The sequence below is a fragment of the Schistocerca piceifrons genome, chromosome 1, assembly GCF_021461385.2.
Source record: "Schistocerca piceifrons isolate TAMUIC-IGC-003096 chromosome 1, iqSchPice1.1, whole genome shotgun sequence".
In the NCBI taxonomy this organism is placed as follows: Eukaryota; Metazoa; Arthropoda; class Insecta; order Orthoptera; family Acrididae; genus Schistocerca; species Schistocerca piceifrons.
The window spans coordinates 494,606,124-494,620,544 of NC_060138.1; the positions used below are offsets into that span (position 1 = coordinate 494,606,124).

At 38.0% G+C, this 14,421-nt stretch overlaps 1 protein-coding gene across 2 annotated transcripts in view; it reads left to right on the forward strand.

Annotated features, from left to right (window-relative positions):
- LOC124795790 (ATP-dependent helicase brm-like) overlaps positions 1-14,421 on the forward strand; it is a 212,138-nt gene that overhangs the window by 89,156 nt on the left and 108,561 nt on the right. For both annotated transcript variants that reach the window (XM_047259881.1, XM_047259874.1), the window contains exon 12: positions 11,279-11,414. In XM_047259881.1, coding sequence (XP_047115837.1) covers positions 11,279-11,414 — 136 coding nt within the window. The remainder of the gene's footprint in view (positions 1-11,278; positions 11,415-14,421) is intronic.

A 14,421-nucleotide genomic window follows, 5' to 3' on the forward strand; every position in this document is an offset into this window, starting at 1 on the left:
CCTATAGGGCGCAGGAGAGGCACCACAGGACATTTCAGTTTCCACTCTCCTGCAAATAGTTTGATGGCATCCGTTAAAAAATATTACACGTTTGAATTCCACAGAGCGAAATACAGTGACGTGCGATGGAACAGGGCTGTGTGAAGAGGTGTGGCACTGCACTTTGGCACACTTAAGACCAAATAACATATCTTACATTTTCTTGAACAAATATGTTTTATGTACCAGGCTCTTCAGAAAGATGAGTGCTACAAAGTGGACATATTTTTGAAAAGTCAGTTTTTAAAATTTTTGGCATCCTACCTCAAACGCTCGAGGGAGGGTAGGGCGCCACTATCTAGTATTGCCCTGGTTCAGAAATATCGTAGATCCGGGGCTGATGCCCAGAGCAGACTTGAGTTGTAGTGGCCCATGTTTACGTTTAGCGATTTTGCTGTTTCCTCTTCATTTGTTGCTCTCACGTCAAATGAAAATAAAACAGATTTCTGTGGCCGTTAGCTGTCAAGTGAATTAAAATACATTCATATAATTATGGAAGGCTAAAATACATTACTAGTTTCAGATTTTATTTTATTTCCACCTTTCTGACAGTCAAGCATTCATCACCTTGCAGAACAATGAAGTTTTCTTCATCGGATTGCTAAAGAAATTTGGCTTTTATTAATATTGTCCACTGAGACAGTCAGTTTATTGAAACAAAGTGTTTAATTCCATACTATTGGCTAGTTTCAACTGTTTGCTGCATTTCAAGTGCACGTTTTCATCTTTTAGCATGTATGGCATTAGGCGATAATAAAGAACCAAACATGAGATATTACAGTACTGGTATTCCAAGAAAATATACTTCCGAATGTGGACATATGAATGTGCACTTTAAGCCTAATTATGCATTTTAGTATGGTCCACGAAATTCTGACTCCTGGAGTATGCTCTAATGTCTTGTTTCTTTTATGACATAATGTACGATCTTTTAATGTTTTACACACACAAACATACAGGCTTCCTGCGTCATTGTAGCTGCACAAGTGCAGTGACGCCTGTTATCTGACGCTCTCTGGCAACTGCTGAAAAGAACCTATTTCTAACAGGTCACAAAAAAATATTGCGAATGGTTGTTTGAAAAGCGTTACTTTCAAAGTAAATTTCCTCTTATGCAAAATGAACTATGTGCGAGAAAGTATGACGAATTTCTTAAGTCACGGAGTGTTTGACTCTCATTTAAAAATCAACTCTTTGAGACAATCGTTTAGAAGACTTTCAAGCCCAGAAAATCAGACATTTATGTCGTCGTCAAAAATTTTACTGGCACATTTGTGTGATGTATCTTAAGGTATAACACACAAAAAAAGATCAACATTATATGCAAAAGCTTAGCTTCTCTTGCACCTTATTAAACTTTTGAGACTAATATTATATGTGAGAGCTATTCTCTTCTTGTGGCAACTCTGTGTATATTAATTTGAACTATTAACTTTTCCTATTTGTGTGTTTGTGCTACTTAATAGTGATGTTGCTGTTGGCTGACTACATCACATGTACTATGCTCTGAATATCTGCTGTCATCGGCTGGCAAGATCACGTGACATGAGGTATGACTGGCATACAAAAGCGCATCGCAATCTTGATTTCAATGCTTCAGAAAAGAACATGTGGTGTTTGGTGGAATTCGAACTTATACTTTCGTAATACAAAAATATACAGTGTACACGTTGCTGCTCATCAAAAATCTTTCCATAACGTGTTTTATTCCCAGAGTTTTGTTCTCTAAAGTGCGGGAAATTCTACGCCAGTCTGTAAATCCTTAACCATTCAAAGGATTGATAAGTTTTACAGTTCTGAGGAAATGTATACTGTCACTTAACACGTAAAACGTGTATTTTCAGCCAGGAGAAAGTGTATTTTTAACCGGGAAGTTTGGGAAAAAATCCAGGAATTTTTTTTCCTTGTCCACGTGTACACCTTGGGGGGGGGGGAAAAAAAAAAAAAAAAAAAAAAAAAAAAAAAAAAAAAAAAAAAAGAGTAACCACTCTTTATTACGACACAGGGAGCGATAAAATGTGTAGAAAATGGGGATATGTGCTCTGATACCCTGTTAATTCGAAGAAGACACAAACGAGCGCACAGACAAAATGAAAGTAAACTGCCTGTATATAATTGTAAGAAAGTAAAATTAAAAAATAAAATTACGTCTGCATAAAACTACTTGAACAGTCCCATTTGTTAGTTAACAAAATTTGATAAAAAGGGAGGCAAAATTGTAAACCCTTCTACCAGATACAATATCTTACATGGAAATCGAAAGACATAGTTTTTATTTACTTGTATAACTGCACAAACTGATTTTATAATATTGGATGTATGAGGTATTAAAATGATATGAGTCATTAAGTCAGACATAAGTCTTGTGGATGATAATATATTTTGTCCACAGTTTGCTTCCCTTTTAGCTGTTTCATCCTGTGTGCTCTTAGTGAGAACAAACAATTTTGCAAGAAACAAAACAGAAGACCTAGTGATCTCACTCTAAAGAAAACTGCATGAGCTGAGAAGCTCAGATGTGAACATCTTCTCCGAAATCGTCATCACTTATCAGATTGGTCATATGTAAAAAAAGAGGAGCAAAGTGCAAATAGAGAGATCAAAGATGCATGCACAAGATTTAAAAATGTAACTTTTGTCAACACAAGCTGCGCAGGAAGAAGTTTTCACACAACCCATGGTCTACACATTAACATATTGGGGAAGGACTTAGTAATAATATGGATCCAAGAAGTAGATAACAATAAACTGAATGTGTGGTTTTGTGCTACACAGGCCATACCTGTCAATGACAGAAATCAGAACCAAACACAAAATGCCTGCTTTGTAAAACAATACAACAGTAGGACAAGAGTGATGTTTTTTTAGTACAGTAAAATTCTCAGCCAGTGACACACTAGCTACACTACATATTGCCAATATATATGGTTTATTAGACAAAATGTTAATCACATAAATAGTGAAAAATTAAGTCAAGCAATGGAAAATCCAGAGTGAAATATAACAGTATTATGAAAAGGAAAGTTGCCACTCACTGCTGAGTCGCAGGTAAGCCCAACAAAAAGACTGTCACAAATAAGCTTTTGGCCAGCAAGGCCTTTGTCAGAAATTGGCGACAGACACCCACTGGTGTGCGCGTGCGTGGAGACACACACACACACACACACACACACACACACACACACACACACACACACACACAATGCAACTCACACACCTGACTGCAGTCTCTGACAACTGATGCCACACTGTGCCTTCAGTTGCCAGAGACTGCAGTCAGGTGTGTGTGAGTTGCATTTGCGTGAATGTGTGTTTGTTTGCTGTCTATTTTTGATGATGGCCATGTTGTCCGATAGCTTATTTGTGACAGTCTTTCTGTTGCGTCTATCTGTGACTCAGCATCTCCTCTAAATGGTGAATGGCAACTTTTCTTTTCATAATATTGTGAAAAATGAAGTGTTTATCATCAGAGATGATGACATTATTAACAATGATCTTGTATTATGTTTTAGTGAACACCATACAAGAGATGTTGTTGAAATGGTGCAGTTGGACGGTTACTGTCTAGCAGCACAATGAGACAGAACTATCTTGGAGAAAGGTGGTGGTGCATTTATGCAAAAAATAACATGATATTTAGAGCATTAGATTTAAAGAGCCACTGTACAGAGCAACATATTGAAATCTGTGGAGTAGAGTTTAATATAAATGATTTGTCAGTTGTAGTGTTAGCACTTTATAGAGATTCTACAGGGAACATAGATGTATTCCTGAGGTCGCTAGATACTCGTTTATTCCTAATGTCCTCAAAACCCAAGAATTCAATAATTTCTGGCGATTTTAATGTCAGTTTTCTTAATGAGAGCAGTAGTAAAGTGGATTTCGAACATCTAGCTGAGGTTTTTAACATGATGACAGTAGTAGAGTTTCCGACAAATGTGAGTGATAACTGTCAAAGTCTGATTGATAAGATCAAGAGTCAATAGTGTCAGTGTATGCCCAGTTGTTAATGGCCTTTCTGAACATTATGGTCAACTACTTACACATGTGGATTCTGACCACAATCTATTGGTTATGAACTGCAGATTGAAACTGAAGAAACTGCAAAAAGGGGGGAATTTAAGGAGATGGGACCTGGATAAACTGAAAGAACCAGAGGTTGTAGAGTGTTTCACAGAGAGCATAAGGGAACAATTGACAGGAATGGGGGAAGGAAATACAGTAGAAGAAGAATGGGTAGCTCTGAGGGATGAAGTAGTGAAGGCAGCAGAGGATCAAGTAGGTAAAAAGACAAGGGCTAATAGAAATCCTTGGGTAACAGAAGAAATATTGAATTTAATTGATGAAAGGAGAAAATATAAAAATGCAGTAAATGAAGCAGGCAAAAAGGAGTACAAACGCCTCAAAAATGATATCGACAGGAAGTGCAAAATGGCTAAGCAGGGATGGCTAGAGGACAAATGTAAGGATGTAGAGGCTTATCTCACTAGGGGTAAGATAGATACTGCCTACAGGAAAATTAAAGAGACCTTTGGAGAGAAGAGAACCACTTGTGTGAATATCAAGAGCTCAGATGGCAACCCAGTTCTAAGCAAAGAAGGGAAGGCAGAAAGGTGGAAGGAGTATATAGAGGGTTTATACAAGGGCGATGTACTTGAGGGCAATATTATGGAAATGGAAGAGAATGTAGATGAAGACGAAATGGGAGATAAGATACTGTGTGAAGAGTTTGACAGAGCACTGAAAGACCTGAGTCGAAACAAGGCCCCGGGAGTAGACAACATTCCATTAGAACTACTGATGGCCTCGGGAGAGCCTGTCATGACAAAACTCTACCATCTGGTGAGCACGATGTATGAGACAGGCGAAATACCCTCAGACTTCAAGAAGAATATAATAATTCCAATCCCAAAGAAAGCAGGTGTTGACAGATGAGAAAATTACCGAACTATCAGTTTAATGAGTCACAGCTGCAAAATACTAACGCGAATTCTTTACAGACGAATGGAAAAACTGGTAGAAGCGGACCTTGGGGAAGATCAGTTTGGATTCCGTAGAAATGTTGGAACACGTGAGGCAATACTGACCTTACGACTTATCTTAGAAGAAAGATTAAGAAAAGGCAAACCTACATTTCTAGCATTTGTAGACTTAGAGAAAGCTTTTTGACAATGTTGACTGGAATACTCTCTTTCAAATTCTGAAGGTGGGAGGGGTAAAATACAGGGAGCGAAAGGCTATTTACAATTTGTACAGAAACCAGATGGCAGTTATAAGAGTCGAGGGGCATGAAAAGGAAGCAGTGGTTGCGAAAGGATTGAGACAGGGTTGTAGCCTCTCCCCGATGTTATTCAATCTGTATATTGAGCAAGCAGTAAAGGAAACAAAAGAAAAATTCGGAGTAGGTATTAAAATTCATGGAGAAGAAGTAAAAACTTTGAGGTTCGCCCATGGCATTTTAATTCTGTCAGAGACAGCAAAGGACTTGGAAGAGCAGTTGAACGGAATGGACAGTGGTTTGAAAGGAGGATATAAGATGAACATCAACAAAAGCAAAATGAGGATAATGGAATGTTGTCAAATGAAGTCGGGTGATGCTGAGGGAATTAGATTAGGAAATGAGACACTTAAAGTAGTAAAGGAGTTTTGCTATTTAGGGAGTAAAATAACCGATGATGGTCGAAGTAGAGAGGATATAAAATGTAAACTGCCAATGGCAAGGAAAGCGTTTCTCAAGAAGAGAAATTTGTTAACATCGAGTATTGATTTAACTGTCAGGAAGTCGTTTCTGAAAGTATTTCTATGGAGTGTAGCCATGTATGGAAGTGAAACATGGACGATAACTAGTTTGGACAAGAAGAGAATAGAAGCTTTCGAAATGTGGTGCTACAGAAGAATGCTGAAGATAAGGTGGGTAGATCACGTAACTAATGAGGAGCTATTGTTTAGGATTGGGGAGAAGAGAAGTTCGTGGCACAACTTGACTAGAAGAAGGGATCGGTTGGTAGGACATGTTTTGAGGCATCAAGGGATCACAAATTTAGCATTGGAGGGCAGCGTGGAGGGCAAAAATCGTAGAGGGAGACCAAGAGATGAATACACTAAGCAGATTCAGAAGAATGTAGGTTGCAGTAGGTACTGGGAGATGAAGAAGCTTGCACAGGATAGAGTAGCATGGAGAGCTGCATCAAACCAGTCTCAGGACTGAAGACCACAACAACAACAACAACTTACACTCACTGACATCTGTTAATGCAACGGTTCTTTATATTCTTGGAATCCTTTTAGGAAATGAATGATGAGGACCTTAAAAATTTCAACTATAGCCTGCAAGAAATAGAGTGGAGTCCAGTTTTCAGTGAAACAGGTGTAAGTAAAAAGTGTAACATGTTTTAAATGAATTTGTGATGCTCTTTGAAGCTACCTTAGTGACCCAAAGAAACAGCAACATTACAAACTTTAATGTAGCACCCTAAAAAGGTAATAAATAAGTCTAAGAGTGCATGCATAAAATTTAAAGTTCTGAAATCAGAAAACAAAATAAAAATAATTTGGAATGTGATAAAGAGGGAAACTAACAGGAAAATGGAGAATGTGATATGCATAGAAATTAAACAAGGTGACAGTATTGTAAAGAAACCTGAAATGGTTGCAGAAATATCAAACATTTTTGACAGCAGCAGAGAAGGTTGGCTCTAAAGGATGTGCGGATGAAGAAATGGGTCTTCTACAGAAAGCTGTTAGCAGTAGAACGGTGCGAACCTCAGTACCCCAATAGAATGGTGCAAACCTCAGTACCCCATGTTACAGCAAATGAGACTGAAAGTGTAATTAAGTCAATTAAAAACAAAAAAGTCTGTTGTTATCGATTATATTTCTAATAAAGTATTAATTTATTTTTGTAAATCCATAAGTCTAGACATATGTAACATATGCAATACATGTCAGCAGGATAAAATTGTCCCTGATAGACAAAAATTAGCTATAGTGATATGTACTACTCTTCCGAAAGGTGATAAAAGAAATGTCGCAAGTCATGACCCAAACACCCTATTAACTATCTTTTCAAAAATTCTTGGAAAAACTGGTGCACAGAATGATTATTGATTGCCTAAACTTTTCACAATATCCTCGGGTTTCATGCTGGTTTTTCTACCAAACAAGCAATATTGTCTTTTACCAATCAAGTTTTGGAAGTCATCAAGAAAAAAAGTCACCTCTGGGTATTTTTTGTGATCTCGAAACCCTCGATTGTGTAAACCATCAAATTCCTTTGAAAAAGACAGAGTAGTATGGTTTAACAGGTACTGTCAGTTTATGGCTTCAATCATATATAAAGTATTGAAAGCACATTGTAATGTGGAATGGCTTATTTGGAGAACGTGCTTCCTCTGAGTGGAGCACCTTAAGTTGTGGTGTGCCACAAGGCTCTATTTCAGATATACAGATATTTCTTACTTTCATTAATGAGCTCCTACTTCGTTCCAATACAAAGAGTAAATTTATGTTTTTCACAGATGATACCACAACAATCCTCTTTGACAAACTGTGAACAAAGTTTTCACTGAATTCATAAACTGTTTTTCTTCAAATGATGTCTCATTCACTGCAGATAAAACCCATTGTATGAGGTTCTATCACCACAAAGGAGCCTTGAAGAAATTTGCATAAAGTATAGCGATCAGTCGATACAGATAGTTGAGGATATATCATTCCTGGCTACTTACATAGACAGCAGATGTAATTGGTCAACCCACATTCTTCATCTTTTTAAAAGACTTCTCAGCATCATCTGCACTATGGTTTATTGTTTCAATTGGTGAAGCAGATACCATTAAGACGTCTTACTTTGGCTACTGTCAGTCATTATTGTAAAATGCGATTATATTCTAGGGGAATCAACCTCTCGCAAAAAGAATTTTCACGTGCAAAAAAATGACAAATAGAAAAAGGCCATTAGAATAATAAGTGGAGCTCACCAGAGGCATTCTTGCAGGTACCTGTTTCTAAGGATCCTTAACCATCAAATTGCAGTATATTTTGTTCTAGTTGATTGTTTTCTATAGTAACTTTTTTGTGTACAAACACAACAGAAGACATCACAACTACAACACAAGAACCTCGAACAGTCTGCATATTGAGCTGACAAGCCTTAATCTGTTCAAAAAGACATTTATTACCCGAGCATTAAGCTGTTTAATGCACTCCTATTATACAGGGTGATTCAAAAAGAATACCACAACTTTAGGAATTTAAAACTCTGCAACGACAAAAGGCAGAGCTAAGCACTATCTGTCGGCGAATTAAGGGAGCTATAAAGTTTCATTTAGTTGTACATTTGTTCGCTTGAGGCGCTGTTGACTAGGCGTCAGCGTCAGTTGATGCTAAGATGGCGACCGCTCAACAGAAAGCTTTTTGTGTTATTGAGTACGGCAGAAGTGAATCGACGACAGTTGTTCAGCGTGCATTTCGAACGAAGTATGGTGTTAAACCTCCTGATAGGTGGTGTATTAAACGTTGGTATAAACAGTTTACAGAGAATGGGTGTTTGTGCAAAGGGAAAAGTTCTGGACGGCCGAGAACGAGTGATGAAAATGTAGCACGCATCCAGCAAGCATTTGTTCGCAGCCCAGGAAAATCGACTCGCAGAGCTAGCAGAGAGCTGCAAATTCCACACTCAACTGTATGGAGAGTCCTATGAAAAATGTTAGTTATGAAACCTGAACATCAACTACCCGAGGCGATGGATCGGCCGCCAGGCAGCCTGTGACAGAGCACTTCATCACTGGCCGCCAAGAAGGCCTGATCTTACCCACTGCGATTTTTTCTTAGGGGGGTATGTTAAGGATATGGTGTTTCGGCCACCTCTCCCAGCCACCATTGATGATTTGAAACGAGAAATAACAGCAGCTATCCAAACTGTTATGCCTGATATGCTACAGAGAGTGTGGAACGAGTTGGAGTATCGGATTGATATTGCTCGAGTGTCTGGAGGGGGCCATATTGAACATCTCTGAACTTGTTTTTGAGTGAAAAAAAAACCTTTATAAATACTCTTTGTAATGATGTATAACAGAAGGTTATATTATGTTTCTTTCATTAAATACACATTTTTAAAGTTGTGGTATTCTTTTTGAATCACCCTGTATATTAAATGTCTTTATAAACAGTTGTCCAAATTCAAATGAATTCTCAATGAGTTCCTAATAGAGGAAACTTTTTTTTATGGTACCTTACAGTTGTTGTGCAACTAGTTTTGGTTAATTTTATGGAATTCTATTTTAATGTGATTACATTGCTCCACTCAAGAACAGTGTAATCTACAATGTCTGTATCACATTTTGCAACTTTATTGCCTTCTGAAGTATGTTGAAATTTCTCATATTAATTTGGGCACTATCATAGACAAGTGAAAATTGGATTTTTCTATTCATATATTTATTTATTGTAATATTTAGCATGATCCTGCTTCCTGTATATATTTCTCATCCTTCTACTGTGGAACACAATACAAGGGGCGTTTGAAAAGTCCGCGCAAAGTCCAAGAGATGACACCACCGGAACGTATCGAGGTCATGTTTAGTTAGTAGCATCTTTGGAAAGAACGCACACCAAGTTTCAGCCATATTGATCTATTTCTTTGTGTTTGGCATTCGTGTGAATCAAGGAAGTCAAGTGATTGTCAAAAAATGGACGAAAAAGAATTTCGTGTGGTGATTAAACATTACTTTCTGAAAGGCAAAATGTCTCAGGAGACTAAAGAGAAGCTTGGGAAACATTACTGTGACTCTGCACCTTCGATTAGAGCAGTTTATAAGTAGTTTCAAAATTTTCGGAGTGGCCATATATCCACATGATACAAGTTATGCTGAACGTTCTGGACACCCTGTGGAGGTTATGACTCCAGAAATCATTGATAAAATCCATGAAAGGTGCGTGAGATTGCTAGTGCTGTGGGCATCTCGAATAACCGGGTACATAATATTTTGCATAAACATTTGGACATGAGAAAGCTATCTGCAAGATGGGTTCCGCGATTGCTCATGCTTGACCAAAAACAGAATCAGTGTGAAGTGTTGCAATGATGGTTTGCAGCTGTTCAGGAAGAATCTGCAGGATTTTAAGCATCGTTTCGTCACTGTAGATGAAACATGGATACATTACTATACTCCAAAGACCAAACAACAATCTAAACAGTGGGTTACCAAAAAAAGGCGAAGACCATTCCTTCAGTCGGAATGGTTATGGCGACTGTCTTTAGGGATTCGCAGGGGATAATCCTCATCAACTATCTGGAAATGGGAAAAACTATTACAGGTGAATATTATTCATCGTTATTGGACCATTTGAAAACCGAGCTGCAAGAAAAACGCCGGCAATTGGACCGCAAAAAAGTCCTTTTCCATCGCGACAATGCACCAACACACACCTCAGCAGTTGTGGTCACAAAATTAATGGAAATAGGACTCCAACTTGTTTCACATCCCCCCTATTCTCCAGACTTGACTACTATTTGTTCCCCAATTTGAAGAAATGGCTGGCGGGACAAAGATTTTATTCAAACAAGGAGGTGATTGCAGCAACTAATAGCTATTTTGCAGACTTGGACATTTCCTATTATTTGGAAGGGATCAACAAATTAGAACAGTGATAGACTAAGTATAAGTCTAAAAGGAGACTATGTTGAAAAATTAAAAAGGTTTACCCCAAACACGTAAGTAGTTTTTATTTTTACACGGACTTTTCAAACACCCCTCGTATTGCATTAAGTTTGTATATGTTCTGTAATTGATGTTTTATTTGCATTATTTCGTTAACTGTCATGAAAGTTGTATTTGAATCCTGTGCAATATTACATGTTCCATATCCTTGCGATTCACTCACTGCCTGATCTATGGAATATGAAATAAATAAATAAATAAATGTAAATCACCTTTCAAGTTGTGGCACTGATGTTGCAGTATTAAGGCATGGAGTGATCAACTTAAACAATCAAGTTAGGCTTATGTTGTTAATAAAGTAGACACGTGAACTTGTGTGTATGCTCCAGTTTTTTTATGGTCTCAAACCAGGAGAAGGACGAAGTATAAAATTTCATAAAAAGAAAGCCTTATCTTTTGATCTAGTTCTTCTTCTTCTTCTTCTGTTTTTTTTCTTTGTTTTAATATATATTCATACTGTGAGCTATTAATTTTGTAAATTTGCACTACGAATGATATTTGTAATTTGGGATTTTCAGATACAACAAAGAACCGAAGGGGAAAAGAATTTGGTGACAGTATGTCAGAAGAGGAGAGAGCACGTGCTGTAATTGAGAAAGCCAAAGCTGAAGATGATGAATACAAGAATTACACTGAAGAACAAACATACTACAGGTAAGTAATTTTTGAAGACTGTACCAATTGTAATATTATGTAATAAAACCACAGAAAATAAGTGTATAGCCAGCCATAGAAAAAAGTGGACAATTAGATAATAGCAACCTCTCTGTAGAACTATTTGCTTTTACAGTGATACCTGCTTAGAATATGCAGATAACCACATACATGATCATAGTAAATCTAGCAAGTGAACGTGTGAGTATATGTGTGGTGTAGAATGGAGGGGCGGGGGGATCCGGCAGAATATCATTTTCATCTGGCAGTTGGGTGTGCACTGATTTGAATATCCCTGACAAGGTGAAACTGTGTACCATACCGGAACTCATACTCATTTTTTTTTTTTTAAGATTTTTGTTGTGAAACCACATTCTAAACTATTCCTGAGCCATTGCCTGCCATATTATTTCTCATAGTAGTGCTTGCCCAGCAAGGTATGCAAGAGAATCTCTAAAGTGTATGATAAGGTAAGAGAGTAATAGTGATGATTAATTGATGCTTAATACCAGTGTTTGATATAATATTCTGTAAATGTTACTGCTCTTTGATGCTGGAGGTGCCAAAAACAGGGGTATTTAGAAATTAAACAATGGGCAACATGTATATTGAGTGACAAGACGTGTCCTCCTTTTTATTCGTATTCAGTTTATCTCTTAAGTTCAGTTATCGCATTACATTATACCGAGAGGCTACTGAAATTCACAAATGTGTCAGAAATTTTGCCAGGAAGATATCAGTTCCAGAAATAATTCATGTTGGTGCACTGTTACTATTTCAGGAATCTGTTGCATCAGTTGAACCAAATGTCAACTGAGCTGTAGCCAATCCATGAATCAATATAACCTAAATCCAGAACAGTGCCATCTGTTCACTAATGGAAACCAGTAGGTACAGTAGTACACTATCAATTAACAGTGTTGACTGCTGTTCGCAGGAAAACATTAGACAGTTTAAGGAGTAAATGTTGGCTTAAATGTCTGGAAAAAACAGGCTTAGAAGCCAGATTAATGTGACAGTCTACACCTTCATCTGCACCCATACTCTGCAAAGCACTGTGTAGTGTGAGGCAGAGAGGATACCTCCAAATGTACTGCGTATTGGGATTTCTTCCCATTCTGTTCATGCATGTAGCATGGGAAGAATGACTGCTTAAATACCTCTGCACACATAGCTTGTCCAACCTTGTCTTCATAATCCTACAGCAATGCAGTATATTCCTAGATTCCTCTTTAAATCCTGGTTGTTGAAACTTTGTAGTAGACTTCACATGATAACAGTAGAAACCTGTATTAATGAACCACCTTTTAAGGAATTTGCACATGTAATTATATTTCTGTCAGTCCCACTGAAATTGCCATAAGAGCAAGGTTACTGAAATTTGATTTTAATGAGCCCCACTTTGAGAAAAATACTGATTTTAAGGAATAAATATTGAACAATTTGGAAATTGAATCCTAGTTGCGATGAAATTCATAACATTTTCGAGTGACTTACATTAGATCCCTGGTAGAGAAAAGTCAGTAATTCACAATGGATTGTTATTGCTGGTAGATAGATCATAAAAACTTATGTCTCGGACGCTGAAGTGAGTGAAGCGGGAATGTGTAGGATCACTGCTTGCTAGTTAGTGGTGCAATGGGCTGTCTTTATCGTCACACCCATGCACTGTGATCAGTTTGTAGTCTGGTGTGACTGTAATTGACAAAGAATTTGTCTGCACAATGATACATTTATTTACCGTAAAGGAATACACTACCACTTAACAATATTTTCTAATAGCAAAAGTCTGTGCATAGTTTATCATGTGACCGCAGAAACAGCCACTGCACAATAGTTCTGCTCGAACACTGTTTCTTGAGGGTGTATACTCCTCAGTGATTGAGCTCATTGTCCGATCGCATAACCACAATCTCCGCTAATTTCTAATTTCAATTTGCCGCCGCTCATACCTCACCTGTCTTTCAACTTCATCTTTGCCTCTGTACATCCGCCCCGACTGACATCTCTGCCCAAACTCTTTGCCTTTACAAATGTCTGCTTGTGTCTGTGTATGTGTGGATGGATATGTGTGTGTGTGCGAGTGTATACCTGTCCTTTTTTCCCCCTAAGGTAAGTCTTTCCGCTCCCAGGATTGGAATGACTCCTTACCCTCTCCCTTAAAACCCACATCCTTTCGTCTTTCCTTCTCCTTCCCTCTTTCCTGACGAGGCAACCATTGGTTGCGAAAGCTAGAATTTTGTGTGTATGTTTGTGTTTGTTTGTGTGTCTATCGACCTGCCAGCGCTTTTGTTTGGTAAGTTTCATCATCTTTCTTTTTAGATATATTTTTCCCACGTGGAATGTTTCCCTCTATATATATATATTCGACAATTATACCTGTTCATTTTCCGATTAGTGTAAAAAGTGGCTTTGTCACTAAAAATTAAGCAAGCAACAATGCCATCCCCATCCTCATTCAGTTGTTGCACCTGCGAACAAAACTCAAAACGCTTGTCTTTGTCCTCGTCATTGAGCTCCTGCACTAGCTCTGATTTGAATGGTTTCATCAACAGCTTCTGTTGCAGGACTTTCAACACTGTCATTGGAGCCATTTCTTGTCCACGGGATGCACGACGCACCAATTTCTTTGGATTCCTTATGAATGTCTCTTGTATGCAGTCCATATTCACTTCACTCACACTGGGACGTCCGCTTCTCGTTGCTGGGCACAAGCAACCCATCAAAACGAATTTGTTGTGCCAGTGGTAAATGGCCTTCCTTGTTGGTGGATTCTTACCATACATGGTTCTAAACGTCCATTGAATAGATGTAGCACACTTGTTTTTGTCAAACTCCGACACACAGAAAGCTCGCTCTGCACCTGAACTCGCCATGTTCACGACCACCGCCGACTATCAGCAAATTGTCAAAGTACGGTGTGGCGGTATACATATTAAAAAAGAAAAACTTTCAGGGCTTCTCTTCAAAATGAGATACATGATATCTGTACAGTGTTTGGTTCTTG